General features: G+C 42.6%; 1 protein-coding gene across 1 annotated transcript in view; it reads right to left on the reverse strand.

Moving 5' to 3' along the window:
• Positions 1-865: 865 nt before the first annotated feature.
• The window catches only part of TTLL5 (tubulin tyrosine ligase like 5), a 153,498-nt gene continuing 132,288 nt past the window's right edge, over positions 866-22,075 (reverse strand). The window contains exons 33-34 of the mRNA XM_056850734.1: positions 9,258-9,343; positions 866-911 (exon numbers count right to left, since the gene is read on the reverse strand). Of these exons, the coding sequence (XP_056706712.1) occupies positions 883-911; positions 9,258-9,343 (115 nt within the window). The 3' untranslated portion in view covers positions 866-882. The remainder of the gene's footprint in view (positions 912-9,257; positions 9,344-22,075) is intronic.

A 22,075-nucleotide genomic window follows, 5' to 3' on the forward strand; every position in this document is an offset into this window, starting at 1 on the left:
TGGATTTACGTCATTCTCAACCTAACCTACCTCAATGAGAAAATAAGCATAACCCTTCTAGTATGCTAAAAAAAATGATAAAAAGTGAACTGTTTCTAGGCTAACCTGAAGTCACACTCAGTATCCAATTGCTACGGTCCCGAGAATCAGGCTGGGTTCTGAAAATACCACGTTCAGAACAGCAGCTTATGCAATGTAAATAAACATGAGGAAAAGCCAACATAATTAGCATAAATTAAAACACATATATACACACACACAATCTCCCAATGAAATAAAATTAAATCTGAACTGATTGGGAAAAGCTTTCCTGGTGTAATAAATGTAAATTATAAGCTAAATAAACAAAATGAATGACTTTATTGAGACTGAGCATTTCTATGGCTTCCTGCCAAAATTCAAGATAGCAGCCTGCACAAACGTCTCTTGTCAGTCAGCACTCTGACCCTCTCGTGTCACTGATGGCCTGACGGTATTAACTTTGCCCACTAGCTGGTAGGCAACCTTCACTGCCTCCGAGTGAGCTGAAACAACCAAGAGGATGGAGAGACCTGGGTCCTGGGACACATCCTACAGACAGTTGGAAACCTTCCTTCTTGCATGGAGTCATAACCACAATGGGAGGGGCCGGCTGTCGGAAGGAGATGTGATAGAGAATGCAAAGGAAGCCCCGAAACTTAAGTAGAAAGTCTCAAGTTCCAGCACTGGTTCCCCAGGTGGTCGGCTGGCTCTCCTGTCCTGGAGGAAATTCTGGAGCGTTACAACAGACCGTGCTGCTGATCTGAGTGTGGCTGGGAGTGTGGAATGGTGAACAGTCATGGCGACTTATCTCTTTCTTGCATGCTGAAGCACTGAACTTGGGGTTATTTAGAGTCAAATCCTTCACTTTGAAAAGTAAGTGCAAGCAGGAGCTGAAAGAAACATAAGAGAAAATACAGTGAGCGATTTCAGAGAAGTGTGCACTTCAGAGAAGTGATGCAGGGATTTCTCTTGACACTCACACCCTACCTAACCGTGACACCCCTGCAGGGTACTTCCAGACAGCTCTAATGGCAAGCCTTGGAAATGATGCTGCAGGGCTTCTGATCCTGCCGTCCAGTCTGAAGGACCAGAACCTTCTAGTCGAGATGGCTGGCAGGGATCAGAGTGGCTTTGCAGTCACATGGCTGCCTCCCCACAGTAGTCCCAGGGAAAGAGACACCTGCAGTTTCCTATAGCACAATAAGCTTGCCCCAAGATAGCTGCACAGCATCCAATCAGTACTGCGGGAAGAGGATATCTGGACATGACCTGGATGCAGAACAATATACTAAACCTGCATGACAAATGTTCCCTGAAACACTATATGCAACTGCATCTATAATGGCTCCTCTACCTATGTTCAGCCCTGACCTGAATGGCCCAGGCTAGCCTGATCTCGTCAGATCTCAGAAGCTAAGCAGGGTCAGCCCTGGTTAGTATTTGGATGGGAGACCACCGAGGAATACCAGGGTTGCTGTGCAGAGGAAGGCACTGGCAAACCACCTCTGTTAGTCTCTTGCCATGAAAACCCCAAAAAGGGGACGCCATAAGTTGGCTGCAACTTGATGGCACTTTACACACATACACACCTATGTTCAACCATTAACACTGTTATGAACAATCCCTTCACCCTCTTACAAAATGTACACTGTTCCTTACTGAGTCCCTTGCTTTCTTAGTCACAGTATAGGTCCTTCTGCTCTGTCCCTCCCTCCCTGCCTTCTTCCAAATTGAGAAGGCGGTAGATTAGGGAATGAGGCACACTATCGTTATGCTGTCTTCACATGTATTAACTGAGATACATATTTTTTTGCAGATTCAGATGGGTAGTCATGTTATGCTGTAGTAGCAGAACAAAATTCGAGTCCAGTAGCACCTTACAAACAAAATTTCCCAGGGTATAAATTTTGTTGGTTTCTAAGGTGCTACAGTCAAAGCTCCCTTCATCAGATACAAGTAGGAATGATGACTCATCAGCTCTTATATCCAGGTCAAGAAGGTGAGAGGGATGTTATAAAGAAGGGCCAGTTGGAGTCAAGATGCAGAATTGCAATGCAAAATGTAATCAGCTTGATTAGAGCAAGGATGTATGCATAGAGGAGGGAAGTGCAGAAAATTAGCTCCTGTAATAGGGTAAGAATCCTATGTCCCTACTGAGGCCATGGAGGAGGGACTAATTATCCTGAACTAGTTCAGCAATCTTGTCTATCTCCCTTTGAAGCTTCTTTGTAGGAGAACTGCCTACCTTATGTCAGAAGGGGAATGTCCTGGAAGATTAACATCCCAATTTCCTAGGAAACATAATGAGTTCCATGGATAAACTATGGGACAAAACATGCCCTGGGTATTTAGGAAATCAGTTTTGTTAAAACTGTTGATTTCTGTTGAGTAACATTTGCTAAGCGTTGACTTGTTAAAAATATTAGGAGCAATTTACAAAAACATATCTGCTCTCTCTCAGTGCCAAGCATCACACAAGCATGTGGGATTTGGAATTATGTCTGGGCTGTGATTGTAAAGACATTTGTGAGCAAGTCCTGTGGAATTCAGTAGAACTAGCCTATGTGCTAGAATAATAATTAAAAAAAAAAAAAACTTGAAAGCTGGGCCATTCAACAGAAACCTTGGGAAATTAACCCAGTACAAAGTTGTCTGCTTTTGAAGGCAAATTCTCATGTTACTCACATTCTCATGTCACCCACATTTATTCTCAAGAAAAGCATCTATACTGAAATCTAAGAAAGGCTGTGTTTATATTTTGGTCCCAACACTTGCATTAGTAACCCAATATATGCTTTGGCTTCCTTAAAACAATCGCACGCTCAGTCTTACATTACTTTACATTACTTTAATACAAATATATCCCTCCAAAAGTGTGCATAACATCTGCGTGTAAAGAATGCTGTGGAAGTTGTTAACCCGGGAACCTACTGGGTCCTTATTCTTATTGAGGGAAAGGGTGGGTGTGCTGAATCTTGCTACATTACAATGGAATGGAACCGATAATGTAGGCCCACTTCAGTCCAGCTTCCGAACTGGTACCGGAACTGAAACTCCCCTGGTTGCCTTGAATTATATCCTCCACTAGAGCAGAGACAGTGGAAGTATAACTCCTGTTGATGCTCCTAGATCCGTTCACAACTTTCAATAACATCACCCATGTTAGCCTCCTGCCTCAATTGGAAACTCTGGCTTGGGAACCTGCAGGATGCAATCTCTTTTAAACAATAACAAACAAACTTTCTTCTTGGTTGTCAGAGAAACCACTATGATCTTGGCTTTATGTTCTACTCATCAAGTGAAAAGTAGCCCTGTGTAAGCCAGCCTCTGACAGACAAGAGTCCAGTAGCACCTTAAAGACAAACAAAAATATTAAGGTGCTACTGGACTCTTGCCCTTTTCTACTACTGCAGACAGACTAACACAGCTACCCACTGTGAATTATCTGACAGACAAGACAGCATGATAAACAGAATACGGAGAAAGGCAGCCATTGGCGATACAATCCCCTCCCACTAACAAAGGGCCTTCAGAATTCTCAACAGAGCCTGGCTTACACCTACTTCCCACTTGGGAAGTGTAATGTGTTGCCAGTGCTAACCTATACCTTACACAGAAGGAAGTAGTAGACAGAGGATCAAACTAGATAAGACAATAGAAGATGCACCTATGGATCTCCAGGTGTTTTATTACTGCCAAACAGCAGGCATGGATAGGGTTGCCAGATCCCCCTAACCACTGGCGGGGGATGAGGGGGGGTAGGGTTGCCAGACCCAAATTGGGAAACACCTGTAGATTTAGGGGTGGAGCCTGGGGAGGACAGGGACCTCAGTGAGGTACAATGCCTCCGAGTCCAGCCTCCAAAGTATCCATTTTATCCAGGGGAACTGATCTCTGTATTCTGGAGATGAGCTGTAATTCTGGGGGATCTCCAGGTTCCAGATGGAGGCTGGCGTATGCTTGTGTGCATGTGTGTGGAAGAAATTCATACTGGGTCTGTAAACTCAAAGGGGGAATGGGGCTCAGTAAAAAATGTAGGAGATCCACTGTGACTTAGTGGTTAGAGTGCTGGGACTAGGATTTAGAAGACCCAGGTTCAAATCCCCACTCTGTTATGGAAGTTGGTCACTCTCTCTTTTAGCCTGTCATGGGCAGGTGTGAGGCTATAAGGAGGAGGGGAGAATGTCAATAGCTGCTTTGGGTCCCCACTGGCGAGAAAGGCAGGATATAAATATCTAAACAAACAAATAAATCATGGATCCTCCCCCCCTGCTTTCCATATTCAAATGTAGTAAACTAACACATGGGCAAGAGGACTACACTGAACATCTACCTCTGATATGCTAGCTTTTTTTTTTTTTTACATGCAGGGAGTTTTTTAAAAATGGAAATACATTTTAAAAAACAGTGGTACCGCCCAGAATTCTACCACTTCATTCTAAGCAATCTGTAATGCTAGTCTCAGTTTAGGGAGCTGGTCTGAAATGCTGCTGTTTCTCTCACACTCCGGCATTCCACGTGTGTGCTTCCCATACAGGAGAAATGTTCTGCAGAGTGACTATCCTCTTTATAACACGCAACCAGCAGATAACAGGAAACATCTTCTTCCTCTCATAAAACAAAGAGGCTTTCCCAAGGTCCTAAGGGGCAGCTCGGCCATTCTCATAAACTGAGAATTAAGTCTCCATCCACTACTCATTGGACGTGAGCATCAACCCTCAGGAGAAGTGGCTGGATGGTTTGTCCTTGTGCAAGTGTCGTCCTTCAGGAAGGGCTTTTGAAGAATGCTGCAATCAGAAAGTAGCTTCGAAATTTGCTGCAACTGCAATGCCTCATTGAAAAATCTGACAACTAGATAAACAATGACAATGAGACAGAATTGTTCATTTCAGAAGTACTTCAGTAAAGCCGGACGTCTTCCTTAATAGCTAGTCTGCGGATTCTTGTGTTGATATTGATTTGCTTTAGGCTAGGACTGCACTGGCAGGTTTTCATGTGATGTGCAGCAGTAAATACTGATCGTCGCTCTTAGTTTTGTGTCCCCTCCTGGTGTTAACTCCGGTTTGTTTTATTTTCCCCCAATACTAAAATTAATACCTCAAGAAGTTGTACTAACTTTGTACACTCAAACTGTTTGCACCCAGCCAATCAGCAGTTCCTCCTCCACCTTGGTTAGTGTTCATTAATCCCATTGGGCACAGGTCTACCTGTTTTCCAGTTGTCACCAATACACATCAGTTCCACACTTTGCCCCATGGTTATCAAGACATCATCCAGCCAAACCCTCCCCCAAATCCTAGGGCCAACAAATCCAGCATATGGCTAAGAATTCTGGAGAATCAGGTTAGAGCTATGGCCAGAAATATTTAGGTAACTGCTTGATCTTCTGCTGTGAGTTTTGCCTTTGGTGGTGTATCCTATGAATTGTCTTTGGTAGAAGTACACATCTCAATCCCTATTCCTTTTATTCTCCATTTTTAGCACCTGAACAAGACTCCTTTCTTTTGAACTCAGAACAGTGGCTACTGGGGGTTCTTCTTGACCTTTGCACACATTCTGAAGCCACTCACCACTTTAGAGAAAACGTAGCCATTTTAAAATTGCCACAATAGCCCTACCCTGATCGGCAGCAGCAGGCAATCTTGTTTCCTCCCTCTGTGCCTTTTAAAGTTTTGAAACAGCCCCCCTACAGCTGTTTCCGAACTTTAAAAGGCATGGTGAGTAAATCAGTTATTTGGCTACACTTGTAAATTTACCATGAGCACCACACCTGTAGCCATCAGAAATCCAAGGAAACGTGAGTGTTGTAATAATGTCACCATGTAGCTGGACGATGCTATATGGTCAGCTTCTCGTTTTTAATTTACTAACTAATTTACTTTATTTATAGCCTGCCTTTCTTATTGAGACTCAAGCCAGATTACACTACAAGTGCAGACCGGGGTGGGTGGGGGGAGAGGACTGTTTTATCTGTGGCTACCCAAGCCAATACCAAAAATGCAAGGATCCTTCCACATCTTACAGCTGTTCCCCAAGTTCATAGGGAGGGTATTTCAAAGAGGGAAGGAGTCTGGAGAAGGACCTGGGATTTAGAAAGATAACGAATGGGGTTTAGAAAGCTAATTTGGAGGAACAGATGGGAAACCAAATACTCTGCATCCCAGCATGGCCTCTAAACTTTCACAAAGGGAAACGCAAGAGAAGACATCGTTGCTTCCTCCATGTATCATCATGCTTTTTTCCATATCCCCGTGACAACGAAAGTTCACATTTCCTGCTAATCGTCCCCTCACAACTAAAAGGCTACCTGAATACCAACAGCACCAGCTGACCAGGTTGTGGCTCTACTGGAGAACCTACTGATGGTGTGCAAAATGAGGGCCGGAGCACTGGGGCTTAAGCAACTTGCTGAAGTTCTCTCAGATGCCTCTAAGGATCTCTGACAGCAAGCTGACATAATCCTAACTTCTTCTTTTTTTTTTTTTTTTTGGTATTGGGGCCAGTGAAGTGTCTTCAGAAGCAGCTTCCTGGTGCGATGAGATATTTCACACCCCTGCAGCCAAAACAAGGGAAGGCAGAGGTCACTTGAGGTGTTACTGGAAGTGATCTTCCAGACTGAAGGACACTTGTGCAATCAGTCAGGGCAAGGAGGACAAAGAGAGGAGGAATTAAATTAATGAAACTACTGCAGTAGGAGAAGGGAATCAGTAACATACAAGAAGTGAAGGGATTCCTGTTCCCAGACGCTCCTGTTTCTATTATACTTCTTTTCTCTGCTGGGAGCCTGCCGGTGATCAGAGTGCCTCTGTGCCTTCTCTGTCTTACCTGATGTCTGAGAAAAGGCACACTAGCACTTAAGAGGTGCATTCCTTTCCCATAAAAACACGTGATTTAACTCACTTGATATCTCAGTCAGAAAAGTAACTGCGTTCAAAGAACTGGATGCAGAAATTCACCCATTTGTCACCTGCAGCTTAGGAAATTTTATGGATCTTGATATCTGACAAAACAAGGACTTCTTAAAAAAAAAAAGGACAGAATGCAGATGGACCTTGCCCAGGACTGTGTAACAAGCCAGAATTCCTCCACTTCAATCAGCTCTTTGTTCTCTTTGAGTCAATCTGAAATTTTATGTGGATCAATCGATGGTGGCTTTCTGAATGTTTCTGCACAGAATTAGCACTACTAAAAATAGGTTGGATAAGCATTAAACATATTTGGCCCTGTTGTGAGTTGGTGAATGTCTGCAGTGTTCTGGAGCCTCTTGTTTTTCTAGCAAACAATGAGTATCAAAGTTGAGACATATGCACTCTTCCTGCACGCACAGCTATCCTGACATCTGACCCAGTAATCCCATTCTGGAAACTGAACCACCAAACCCACAAAAGGGGTTGGATAAACTGAATCCATCAACTGAAGACCTCTAGGTAATTGCCTACCTAAAAAGTCTCAAAGTGGTTCAGTCTCAGTCTGACGTGATTACAAATACTCAAATTAATTTGCTGGACAGAAGGAAACAGGAAAAGGTCTCAAAATATAAGAGCGGGTGGTGATGGTGATAAAACAGCCTGTTCCACTGATATGGCAACATAATACTAGATTAATTTACTGTGTTCAACTATGCTGAGCATCTATTGAAATGAATGAGACCCAAAGGAGGTCAGTACTACTGACAAACGGGCCAACATTTTGAATGCCCTCTAGAGGTAAGTCTATTTATAGTACTCCTTAGCTGAGGTGAATCCTTTCCGAACCCTACTGAACCATAAATCTTAACAAGAACTTGGCTTAATTTTCAGTCTCTGCACTGACTGCTGCTTGATTGATATGACTGAATTTCCAGCAATGTCCAGTGCCCCAAAGATCTGCCTGCATAATCAGAGACTCAAAATGTATAGTAAGCAAGTTCGGTCATTTGTCAGACTACCCCTGGCCCAGATGACCTTCTGCATAAAATACCTCCTCGCTCCAACAGAAGAGCAGGTGGCAGCTCCAGCAATGCGCGGATTGTACAGAGCTGCTGTGCAATCAGCTGAGCCGTGAGACTGCAACTTTCTATGCTGCAGCGGGTGCTTGGTTCAAAACCCAGAGTAATGGCCCACAAAGGATTACATTTCCTACTTTCACGTTTAGGCATTATGCTAACATTAACAGATTTGCTGCAGCCCTCTATAATGGTTAGCTTTTCCCCTTTCACTCCCTCTTTTACTTCCTTTACCCCCATCAATAGCTCTTTGGCAGGGTTAGAGTAATTGCTGTTAATGCAGAAGACGAATGGCTGGTGAACACAGAAGCGCCTGCTGTTACCTTAATCTGGCCCTCCCTGCACTCTCCTTTTCTTTCTTTGCCCTACAACAATGTCAATGCTGTTGGATCGGCTGGATAAAGTTCTAGATTTGGCGAATATAATCTGAGGGCCAGCTTCAAAAGAACCTGGAAAATGGAAACAAGAGCTTAGCCTGGGACTGGTCTCTCTGCTTCTCTGTACCAAAGTCCATCTTCTCCTTGACTTGTCACCCACCCACCCCAGGAATGGCAACAAGAGCCCCTATGGGAAACAACACCTCCACATAAAGCCTCGAACGCGTTCAGTCCACCTAAGGTTTCAATATACTCACCAACATGAGGTTCTTGGCATTGGTGTTTGGCTTTTCAGGGCTGAGAAATGCAGCTCCAGCATTAATGTAGATTCAGCACAAATACATTTGAATGTATAATACATGTATAATACATTTATTGGCTGTTTTAATTATTTCTCTGCTTAAAATTCAGGGAAAGATCAACTGAACAGGGCAGGAGTTGGATCCAAGCTAATGAAACTACTCCCTAAAAATGCAACCAGGAGATTTCTTTCTTTGAAGTATGGAGTAGACATGCCCTCTTTCTTTTCCAGGATTCTTAGAGTTTGTTTTAAAAGATTTGCTTCCTGTATTCTGCATGATGGGGTGTGTGTATGTGTGGGGAGACAGAAAAGGAGGACTGGCTTTAATGCCACTTTTTATTTCTGAAATAAATCTGTAGTTTTCCCCATTTCTTGCCTTATTGCTATATTGCTATTAGGAAATGAATCTCCAGCAGAAGCTCCAGCCTTCCTTCCTTGTGTTTTTTATGTCATTCTGCGCTAATCAAGACAATGGCTACAAAGTGATCTTCACAGGAACAGAGAGTGCAAATGTGGAATAAAAAAATAGCAGTTGACAAAAGCATTGACTTTATTATGAATCTAGTTTTCTCACCTGCAGAGTTTGTAAGTGGCTCCCAGGATGTAGCACTCTTAAGGCTATTCTGGAATCCATTCAGTTGTCCTTCAGTAGAAGTTGCTCTGCTGGACAAAAACAATGTATCAGAAGGTAGAACTGACTACAGAAAATCCAGATTTAGATTAAAAACCCACCTCTAAGAGACAGAAGGCAGCAGGAAAAGAGGAAGACCCAACAAGAGATGGACTGACTATAAATGAAGCCATGGCCTTCAATTTGCAAGATCTGAGCAAGGCTGTTAAGGATAGGACATTTTGGAGGACGTTGATTCATAGGGTCACCATGAGCCGGAAGCGACTTGACAACACTTAACACACACACGCGTGCGCACACAAGAGACAGAGCCATTTAGGATTAAGAGACAGAAGCAGTAGAAGGACTTTCCAGAAAACTTGTTTTTCCATAAAATAAATGCATGACCATTGCTCATTTGTTGTGATCAACATATCCGTTGTCAACAAAGTCTTCTAATGCACATCCACTGCATCTTGCCAGGACTACTAAATAACAAGAATTTCTGAAATGGTGGGGCAGCATGAATGGGAGAGGTAGCCCTGCTGCTTTTGATTAAAAAAAATAGTTCTGGTGAATCAATTGAGCACCACTTGAGCACAGAGACATGAGCGCATAAACAAGCACACATGATTATTTACTACTAGTTAATAAAATGGTGCAGGCTGGGTTATTGTATCACTTGTCTTGGTGTCAGAGGCACTACAGCAGGTATCCATGAAACAACAATCACATATCATGCAATATTTGTGGTAACAATGAACAAGCTACAAGAGGAAGAGCAGCATTTTCTCAACAACAAAACAGCTGCTTTAGCAACGGTAAACCACAACAGAAAGAAGAATGCATCTGGTTCCAATGCTACAGCAAGTTGGTATTTATTGTACAGAACAACCCATGCCCTAGAAACCTGAACCACAGATACCACCCAAATGGCACTACTAAATTTTGATATTCAACAAAGAATAGTTTACCTTTTCATTATGGCCTTTGCAAGGCAGTAGACCAAGGAGGTCCAAAAGAGATTTACTGATAACAAAATGCTATATACAATTGTTCCTGCTTGGGTCAGAGGTTCAGGTAGTTATCAACTGAAAACTTTTGTCTTCCTTAGAATCTATAGTCCGGTCACAACAAATAAACAATCCATACACAAGCAGCTGATAATAGTCTGAAGCATCCACAAATAGCAGTTAGTAAGGGAACAGAAGTATATAGGGGGGAATTGCAAAAAGTAGCTTCAGATTTGCCAGGTCACACAATACCTTTCTTGCTAGAGAGAATATATAGTCCAATACCAAGATACATTCTTTACATTTTGTGGTAATTCACAAAAATACTTTGTTTTGCCCTGGCTATCCTCTTTCTTTTCCCCAATTTCTTCTGCCTCATATCCTTTCTAATTTTATCTGCTATGCCAGATATCCCAGACTACTACACTGGTGTTGATTACAACCTATCCCCTCCCAACCCCGCGTCCCTCATCTCTATTCTTAAGACTCACAGAAAAAGACAATAACGCTATGAAAAGTCGAAGGTAGCAAGAAAAGAGGAAGACCCAACACGAGATGGATTGACTCGATAAAGAAAGCCACGGCCCTTGGTTTGCAAGGCTGTTAACGATAGGATATTTTAGAGGACATTGATTCATAGGATCGCCATGAGTCAGAAGTGACTTGACAGCACTTAATACACACATGGCACATTATGTCCAAGATGCTCTTATGTTATTAAAACCCATTAGTAAACTTCGATTTAACAGAATTGCAAGGTTGGATGAGACTAAAGGTAATGAAGGGGATGGACTTGACGCCTGAAGCAAAGTTGCATCTCAAAATATACATCAGCCACAACCACAGCACATCAACAAGAAGAAGGCCTTGTTTTTGGCAAAGGAAGAAGTTCAGACAAGATGAGCAAGTGAGCTAAGCTATCCAATGCAGGTGAAGGGGGGAAATACTCAGGATCATGCAGAGAACATTATAACAAATTTGTTAGATAAGGACGGTCTCTTGTTTAAAGTAATAGCCAGTCCCACGCTTCAGGAAGCCTGCAAACAGGGCATGAAGATAACAGCCCTGCCTGTTGTATGTCACCAGCATCTGGCTCCCCAGAATTTTGTAACCTCCATTTAAACGGTACTCTATGTTCAAAGCAATATTTTGCAACAGCGTTAATGTGACCACCAAGAAAAAACCCCATAAAAATAAATGTCAACAAAATTGCTGAACAGAACGGGGAAGGGGTTGAAAATTGGTATTTAACATTGATGTTACAGCACCATTACAATACCAAACTGCTATACAAAATACATAACCAAAATGAAATATTTGAATAAAATAAACATCACTCATTATGTACACTCAATTAAACAACACAATTACAACCAGTCTGTGGAGGAAGAGGGAGAATTATAACAGAGACATTTTGAGAAAGCATGCAAGTTGTGTGTCGTTAAAGAACATTCAAATCAATAACTGCCATTAACACAATCATGGGGGAAATTGACGGAAACAGCCACGAGGCTGCATTCAGCGTTTCTGCATTCTAATGCTGTTGAAATTTTTTTCTTAAAAAAAACCACAGCAAAGTAATGCTATCAGAATTATGTGTTAAATAGTTTGGCAATCAGGGGAAGGTGAATGGGGTGAGGGCTGAGGAAGGGAGGGAAGGTGGGTTTTGGAGAGGAAATGGTGATGTGGAGGTGTGTTTCGCAAATGTGAGGCAAAAAACAACAACTCTGAACGACAAATTGTACATAAGCAATACAGCAAATCTGGCTCACCGGGGGAAAAACTCTGCGCAAAAAGTGCTGCTAGAAAACATGAGGAAAACCCACAAAAAATTCAAACTACTCCTAGAGACACTTAAATATGTGAAGAAAAAAAACACAAAACCCGAACTAGTAGGGGACCAGACCAGACGGGAATAATGTGTGCAGAAAAGGGCCTTTTTTTTTTAGTACTTTTTTCACACACACCCTAGAATGTTTATCCATTTAAACTAATCTGTGTGGATTTTTTAGACTTTTCATTAACAACATATTTTCAAACATAAAATTGTTTGAATATGACTAATTTTGCCCACGCCAAACATGCAATATGTACGATAAAAAAAATGTCAAGGAATTTAGTGCTTTCATTGATATCAAGCTTAACGATATCCAAGTATGCTGCTGGTCCTATTTTGACCATATGAGACTGTTTCTGTGCAAATAATCTGCTTTTTTGTTTACTACAAAAGCTGTTTTCTATTTTCATCTTTTATTTCTTCCCAGCCCCTCAGATGGCAAAACTACAATACAATTAAAGTATTGGACACAGTCACAATTTTGCTTGTAGAAAACAAAGGCGTTTGTACTTCTAAATTCCATAACTATGCCAAAGAGTACAATGTTATAGGCTGTTATATATTATGCATTTTACACTGTTAACAGAACTAATAACGCATTCCTGAGCCTCGAGGGCGAAAGCCCTTAGGAGGCCAGGAAGGCGCTGCACCGGCATTTGGACCCCCTGTGCCGGCGCCCGGGTTACTTACATCGGCGTTTGTGGCCCCAGTGCTGGCATGGAGACCCGGGTGCCAGGCGCCACCATGGCACCACCACCGGTGTAAAGGCCTGCGCCGGTGTCCCAGGTGGCATCCCAACGTCCCAGGAGGCATTCCAGGGGCGTTCCGGGGGGAGGGAGGAGCCGCCGTTAGGCAGCCTCCTGTCCCCATTCGCCCCAGGTACACCGGTGACGAGAAGAGCAAGGCTGCGCCTGCTTTTTAGCAGGCACAGCCTCGCTGTTCTCTATGGGGTGAAAAGCCCCATTTAAAATTTTAAAAGCCGCAAAAAGGCTTTTTTATAGTTTTTGGCGCCAGGGAAAACGGTTAGGAGGCGCCGCAGCGGCGTCTCCTCCTTGCTGTTCCCTGGCACTGAAAGCTCAGGAATGCGGTTAGTTTAGGTTTTTATCAGAAAAAAGTATTGTGTGGTGAAATGGGGAGGAGGGATGCCTTGACAGTTATAGTGCTGGAACACGGGTCTGGGCATCTTCATGGCCAGGAAGAAGGGGAAAGATGCTCTTTTCTGGATACCAAGTATCCTTTCCCGCTGGGAGGGATAACATGCCAGTCCTTTGATGTGTTAACACCTCTTGATTGGAGGGTGCAGGTTGGACTGAAGGGTGCTTGGTGGACTGAAGCCCCCAGGCTTAGAACTCAGATTGAGTGAAGACAGGGCCGTATCTTAATTTTTTTAAGGGGGGCAAAAGTACAAAATGATGCCCCCTGCATATTACATACATATTTTTTCTTTATATATGTATCATCAACGTTTATAATATACATGTATGATTAACAATCTTTTAAACAATAGAATAAATTGTGTTGACAGCTATAAACTATTAATGAATAATGATACTTTTACATTATCTTATCTATCGATTATCTATGAATAATTACACTTTTGACACTTGTCAAAAGCGTAAGCTTGAGAATGTTCAGAGCCTGGAGGATTGGGTTGCTACCCCTTCATGAGATCAAGGATGGAGAGAATTTCATTAACAGCAGCCATGAGGCCCTGCATAAGGATGGGAAGACCAGTCCGAGGGACAACCGAGTGGATGACTTCCCTAACGAGAATGGGTGACTTAATATTAACCAACAGGCTAGAGTTGGTAGGTGGGGTGAAGGTGGTTGGGACTTCATGGGGAAGTGACCATGCCCTCCTAGAATTCCTGTTGCTGTAAGGAGCCAAGGGAGTTCATAGCCATGTATGTATTTTAGATTTTAGGAAGACAGACTTTAATGAACTCAGAGGCATGATGAGAGTCATCCCATGGCAACAATGCTGGAAGGGAGAGAAGCAAGTGAAGGGTGGGCCCTCCTAAAACAACAGCTCTTGCAAGCAAAAGCCATCAGTGTTCCAGTAAGACAGAAATGTGGTTGAGAATTCACAATTAAACTTTTTAAAATGATTATAATTAATGTCATTTGCTACATCCCTTTCGATAGACAATATAGCCAGGCTTGATAAACGCTTTTGGTGCATAGGTTTTTTAAGCTTCATTTTTCTAAAACTCCTTTCACAGGATGCTGATGTTCTTGGTAGGGTGGTGTACATTCTTAATGCTATACACAAATTAGGAAATGTATCCTGTAAATCATTTGTGTGAATCACAGATAATAAATCTAGGCAGCTCAACTGCTCTGTACTTTTAGAAAAATGCTGAGCTTGATCTCAATGTTTCAAGTTCACAAGTATATTATTCAGTATTTAAGTCCTCTGAATTTTTTTTTTTTTTGGCCAAATGTGCTGCAGACACCAATAAATCTATGCTACTCATTTTCATTAATTTTTCACCACAAAGAAATGAAAAATCTGTTTTTAGTCTTTCGGTGTTTTCAGTTCTTATATTCAATTCTGTTAGTATTGTGTCAAAAACAATGTTTATTTCGTGCCTGGTCCGCTCTTCTGTTGAAAATGTGCAGGACTCGTCACTTGCAAATTCATCTGCTATCTTCTTTTTCTTGGATCGTCTTCTTTCTTGTAATGTTACCTCCACAGACATTGTAGTGGTGATATTCGTTGCATCTTCAAGCCAGCTTTCAAAGCTTGAATTTCAGTTGCTGTAAAGTAGTGATCAAATCTTTCATCAAGGAAACTGATTGGTTCAGTATGATGTCACTCTTCTGAATTTCTGTATTTAAATGATTAATCTCTCTCAAACCACAGTTCCATATTACCAGATTCAGAATAAACTGAAAATCCATTATTGCATGTAAAAGACTTCCTGCACTGGATTTAGTTTCTGGAGGAAAATCCTCGCCTTTAATTTTTTCCAGTGCTTGAGCTACTTTGTTCACGTTTTTTTAAGGGCATGCACAGCCTCTGACTTTGCAGACCACCATGTCTGGCTGGTTCCCTTTAGGTTACTGTCTGGGTACTGCTTCATAATTTTCCAATGTCTTGTACATGATACAAAAAAAAACCACCCTCTGCACAATACAAAATAGATATGACACTTCTGGACAGACCGAAGAAGCATTAACTCCTATTAGGTTAGGCGAGTGAGCTAGGCATGGCACAAACACAGCCAATTAATTTTTTTTCTTGACTCCTTACCTGAACTCCTTTGTAAATTCCAGCCGTATTAGATCCATTGTCATATTACTGTCCTCGACAATCACAGCACAGCCTTGGGCTGATTAATTTTCAGGGGGTGGGGAACGGGGTCATATTCACAGGACCAAATACCTCTGTGAAGCCACATTAATTTCTATTGTTAAATGGCTTGCTGTCTTCCACACTGATTGCTGCTTCAGGCCAGTTCTGATCTCAGATTTCTCAAGTTCAAACCAGTACTTGCGCTAGCACTCCTGCAAACATTTCAGCTAAGAGAAGATTCTGCTAGTTATGCATAACCACTGATTTTTAACTTTGCTACAATAATCAGGAATCTATTGCTGATTTTTCTTGTTCGTAGAGTGGCACCTTCAGAAGGCTTTGCTCAGCTGAGCAGAGTTTGCACAGCTCTTTCTACCTTTCACTCACTTTCCCTCATGCCTTAATCTCAGATTGCACCTTGGTCCTCTCTTATTCTAATGACCTTCTCTTCACTGATCATTTTGCCTAATCAAGCTACATCTACCATTCTAGGTCATCTGTTCATTAGGTTTCCATTTTCTATATTGTGATAACTTATTTGCAAGTATCAAATACAGAAAGAGAATGAGCCAGGGGACAAAGCATCGACAGGAGCAAGTGTGTCTCATGCTCAAACTGAGGTTTGAACTCAAGACATCAACAACTGTGAAGAGCCAGTGCCAGTGTCTTTGTTGCTCTCGGACAAAACACATATGTATGGGTTATGTGGCCAGCCAAAAGCTTTAGGTTTAGTGATCCCTACCAGGGTAGGGTGTTAAATCAAGGCACTTCTCTTAGATGCACAGGAATTGCTGTCAAAAATGTCTAAGGGTCAAGCAGCCTGATTAACCCAGGCACTCATGAGCTTAAAACAACCATCAGGCCTCAAGGAATAGGAAAGCATGAAAGGGAAATTTTCTTCTTCTAAGTTCCCACTCTTTATCATGTCCACAGGACAGTCTCTAAATCCAGGATTGCATCTCTGCCTGGTTGGAGCCAGGCCAACTTCTAACTCCACCAGGAGCAGCAGTTCTCTGATTTACCAAAGTGTCTTCACAACCCATACATCAACACAGACAATAGCACTGTTAATGAGCAGATATCAACAGTAGGAACAAAAGTGTGAAAATGTTTATGTGAGAAACAGAGTAGGATTTCTCTATCATGCCCTAACTGTAGCCCTCCCAACTTCCCACACCCCACATGCTTAAGGGTATAGCCAACACAAAGCACTATGCCAGGTGGGTAGACAGTTCCCTGGACAAGTTGAAAAATGGCAATTTACAACAAGAAAATTTCCCTCCCCACATCTTGCCCCATGTTCAGAGGACAGCCTGTACAACTGGCACATAGAAAACATTGCCACCTCCCTGGGCAGGCTCCACAGAGATAGGCCAAATCTTAGGAAACCTGCTCCAGAATCATGCATCCAAATGTAGTGTCGGCTGATGCCCAGAAGTCTGCCTTATAATGCTTAGTGAAAATGTGTAGTGATGACCAAGTGGCAACCTTTACAGATCTTTTTCATAGGAAACTTACCCCAGAAAATTGTGTAGATAGCTGCTCCACAACAGAATGTGCAGAAACACACTGTGGGAGCAACATTCTGAAAGCCTTATTTGCCATGACAGTACATTTCCTAAGCTAACTAGCAGTGACTTAAGCTCCTCAACAACTTCTGTTTGTAGGAAACAAGCTTTGGTTTTTCTCAAATCCTGAACCCTGTCCAAATAAACCTTCACAACTAATTTATGATAGTCTTTCCTCTGACAGGTCACATTAGCACATAAAGAGGGCACCAATAATTTCTGGGACTTACAAAATAGGGGAATGATCTTATGCATTAATGAACAATCAGGTTTTAACACCTTGTTTCTATGAAAAACGTGTAAGCTCTTATTAGCCAAAAAAATTTCCAGCTCTGAAACTGTACAGGCTGAACTAATACTTACATAAACGATGGTTTTAAGCATGACTTCTTGAGTAGAACGTTGAGAAAATTATCGGAAGAGATAACACACCAGAACAGTACAAATCCAATTCATTTACAAGCTTTTCCGCATGGGTTTATTCATCCATTCTTCATCAGGTTCTGGCCTCATACTGCTTTGGTTTATCCCCTGATTTCCACACACATTTTTTGTGCATTTTGTGCCTTTGTTTTTCAATCCGGTGTTTTTATTTTCTCCCTGGTTTTTCCCAGTTCTTTTCAGACCAATTTTACCCTAATCTTTTTCTGGAAGCTGATTTTGAGTCAGAGCTTTATCCTCATGTGTAATGTTTCTGTCAATTTTTGTTGTCCTATTTAATCCCACCCACCTCCAGCCCACTTTTCAATAGGGAGACTGGTGGTCAAACAATTCTCCCCCTGCACTGTAAACTGGTGTCTTTTTTGTTAAAATGGCTCTAAAATATCAGTAGTAAATCTCTATCCCCTTCCCTAGCTGAGATATATGGGAAAGGGAATATCTCCATGAGGGAAGGGCATAGAGACTTTAAAAAAATGAAAGCTGGAAATTCAGAGAACCTGATAAGCCTATTGTTACAATGTTCTGGTGACATATTGATATTTTAAAGCAATTTTTTAAAAGGGGGTGGCCACCAACGATTCCACTGATGACGACGCATACTTGCTTGAAAGTCATTATTGAAGAAAATAAATTGACTCCACAACTGTGAAAATGCAGAGGGAGGGCAGATGTGCAGAAATACCTTGCCCAAACCAATTCCAATGCTTGTGGATCAACTGCCAATAAAATCAGGAGTACATCCAGCATGCCGAAAAGCTCCACATGTCAGAGAATTGTGTACTAGTGCTGAGCTCTTTAAAGCTGTATTTTTTATATGGCTGTGTGTGTATGGAGATGGATTTGCAACTTAAAACCCTATTTAGAAGAAGAAAAAGAAGGAGAATTGGTTTTTATCTGCCCGTTTTCTCTCCCTTTTAAGGAGAATCAAACTGGTTTACAATCTCCTTCCCTTCCTCTCCCCACAACAGACACCTTACGAGTTAGGTGGCGCTAAGAGAGTTTGGAGAGAACTGTGACTAGCCCAAGGTTACCCAGCAGGTTTCATGCATAGGAGTGGAGAAACAGAAGCGGTTCACCAGATTAGAGTCTGACGCTAATGTGGAGGAGCGGGGAATCAAACCCGGTTCTCCAGATTAAGAGTCCAGTACTCTTAACTCAACACTACAAAAGCAAGATATACAAAATACACTAAACCGAGTTTATTTGATGATACTGGAACCAAGATAATAAATCCTTAACTTCTTCATACTCTTTGGGGAATTTTTCATGGAGATTTGCTGCGCTTTCAAATCTGATTTGTGTCGGTGCAAATTTTTGGTTATTCATTGTAGGTCCGCATTTTCCCAGAATGAACAATAAAAGCCGCGTTATAACTGAGGCAACTGAAACCACTTTTAAACCGTCCTTTCCTGTTGGCGCGTGTTTTTTGGTTCAGAGGCCCATGAAGAATTGTTTGCTTCAGTTCCGCTGCCCCTGCCCGTGACGTCTACTTTCTCCTCCCCCAAGAACAGTGATTGGCTGGGGGAGTTTCGTGCTCAGACAAGAATACCGCCCCTTTTGCTGCCTGCCTGCCTAGAGTCCTGGCACTTCTCTCCCTCCGTCCCGGAGGCTGGCGGGCGGGCAGGCGGCACGCCTTCCCTGCCCCTCGCCCGGGATGGGCCTTGGAGCTGGGCCCACACCTCCAAGCCCAGGGGGACGTTGGACGGACGGCTCCAGGGGGAGACCGACGGGGCCACGCCATGTGCGCCTCGTGCGCTGGGGGTGGTGGTGGCAGCTTGGTCTAGGGCAGCTGGACCCGTGGGGGGGATGTTCAAGGGAAGGGGCTGTTGGCCCCTCTATCCCAGCAGGGAGGGGGGATTTTTGAGAATTCGGATGGGGAAAATGTGCATCCTGAGAGCGGAAAACCCAAGGCAAAACTCCCTCCTATCACTCTTCTGAAGAGGGGCAGCCAGTCTGCTCTGGGTCTCCCTCCTCTCCATGCACTGGGGCTGGATCGGGGCCGGCGCGCAAGTCAGGAGCCCTCCTCTCTCTCACGATGCACTGGGGCTGGTTCATGGCCAGCGCGCAAGCCAGGGGCCTTCTTTCCTCTCCCCCCCCCCCCGCCATGCACACTGGCTGGATCGGGGCCGGTGAGCAAGCCAGGAGCTCTCCTCTCTCTCACAATGCACTGGGGCCAGATCATGGCCGGCGCGCAAGCCAGGGGCCTTCTTTCCTCTCCTTCCCCCGCCATGCACACTGGCTGGATCAGGGTCGGCGCACAAGCCAGGAGCCCTCCTCTCTCTCACGATGCACTGGGGCCGGATCATGGCCGCCGCGCAAGCCAGGGGCCTTCTTTCCTCTCCCCCCCGCCATGCACACTGGCTGGATCGGGGCCGGTGAGCAAGCCAGGAGCCCTCCTCTCTCTCACGATGCACTGGCTTTAATGCAAGAGGTTTACAGTGGGCATTTATGAATGGGAGGTTTTTCCTTGGATTTGCTGCTCTCTAGATGCACCCTTTTCCCATCCAAATTCTCAAAATTCAACAATCAGCCCCCAAGAAGAGTTTTGAGAATTAGGATTGGGAAAATGTGCATCTAGAGAGCAGCAAATCCAAGGCACACCTTGGATCCAAGGCACACCTCTTGGCACATGGATGCAATTCCTGCCCCCCCCCCCGAATCCTGTCTTTCATTAAAGGGCAATGGGTTCCACACCTATAGAAAATAGAGGGAAGCTTTGAGGAAAGCGCTGCCTTGCCCCCCCGCCCTTTTGGAATCTGACTGTTCCAAAAGCAGAACAGAGCGAGGGTGGAAGAAAAATGGAGGAGACCAGAGGGACTGGTGGTTGTTTTTTGCGCTGGGGCTGGTGAACCGCACGAGGTAATCTGCTGGGCGGAGTTGGGGGCAGGCATAAACAATGAGCTTGTTGGAAGGGGAGGCCTCCTGCAAAAGGGACAGACCAAACCGTTGTCAAATACAGCGTGCTTTGTTTCCATGAAAAACCAAAACTACAGATAATTGACAGGGATAAATCGCCGCCATGAAAAAAACATTTAAATTGGGTTTTTTATTGGTCCGTGGCAAAAGAGAAGCAAAATCTACCGTGAAAAATGCCCCTCTAAGTGAACATTTTGTACCTTCCCATTTCAAAAGATCCTGGTAAATTACAAATTGAGCAGGTCTTAATGGGCGTAAAGTTAGCATTTCTTGTGATGAAATCCAAAGCGGGGTTTTTACTTCTAATAAATGTTTGTATCTGATCCATATCCTATACAGGGATGATTTGACAATGTGTTGCTGAAATGATGCATGAGTTTTAGCTTTGTTATACCACAAATAACCATGCCATCCACTTCTATTTTCACAACTCTCCAGATCCAGTAACCATGTGTTTTTTAAGTCCATCCAGTCTTTTAGCCATACTAAAGCAGCCGCTTCAGCATATAATTTAAAGTTAGGAAGTGCCAGTCCACCTCTCTCTTTTGAATCAATCAGGTATTTGTATGCAATCCTTGGTTTTTTACCTTGCCAAATAAAATTCATTAAGTCTTTTTTCCAGGTATTGAAGTACTTTACTTGGGATATATAGGAAGATTCTGAAACAAAAATAATAATCTTGGTAATACATTCATTTGTATTGTAGAAATGCAGCCTAACAGGGATAAGTTCTTATTTGTCCAAATCAATATGTCTTTCTTTATTTCTTCCCACAATTTAATATAATTGTTAGTAATCATATCCGCATTTTTTGTAGAAATCCAAATTCCCAAGTATTTCACTTTAGTCGCTTTCTGCCAATTTGTCATTGCAGTAAAATACTGTTGTTCTGAACCAGAAACATTCTTAAAAATCATTTGTGTTTTCTCTTGATTAATTTTAAATCCTGAAACTTTACTGTAAGAGTCCAATATCTCTTTCAGGTTAATTGCAGATTGATTGGGGTCATCTAGAATCAATAATAGGTCATCAGCAAATGCCCTCAATTTATATTCCTGTTTGTTTATTTTTAATCCATTTACATCCTTTGATTCACGAATCTTACAGCATAGGGACTCCAAAACCAAAATAAAAAGTAAAGGAGAAAGTGGACATCCTTGTCTCGTCCCTTTCTGTATATTACATTCTCCTGACATTGATTCGTTAACCAATATTTTCGCTTGCTGTTTAGTATATATAGCATCTATACCTCTTCTAAATTTTTCTCCAAAGTTCATTACTTCCAAGGTCTTTTTCATATAATCCCAAGAAACCATATCAAAAGCCTTCTCTGCATCTAGAAAGATAAAAGCTGCTTTGTGTTGAACGTTCTGTTCGTAGTACTCCAAAGCATCTAAAAGTACCCTAACATTGTCCTTAATTTGTCTTCCCGGAACAAAACCTGCTTGGTCGTCATGTATCAAATCTTTAATCAGTTTTTTAATTCTAGATGATAAAACTGAAGCATAAATTTTGTAATCCACATTAAGTAGCGAAATAGGTCTATAGTTAGTTACTTTTTCAGGGTCTCTTCCAGATTTATGAATTAATGAGATAAAAGCATGTGACCATGTTTCTGGTATTGTTCCCGTTTCCATTATTGAATTACAAAGCATCAAAAATGGTCTTACCAAATGAAGTTTAAAAGTACGATAAAACAAAGCGGTTAT

Source organism: Euleptes europaea, chromosome 6, assembly GCF_029931775.1.
Source record: "Euleptes europaea isolate rEulEur1 chromosome 6, rEulEur1.hap1, whole genome shotgun sequence".
NCBI classification, from domain to species: domain Eukaryota; kingdom Metazoa; phylum Chordata; class Lepidosauria; order Squamata; family Sphaerodactylidae; genus Euleptes; species Euleptes europaea.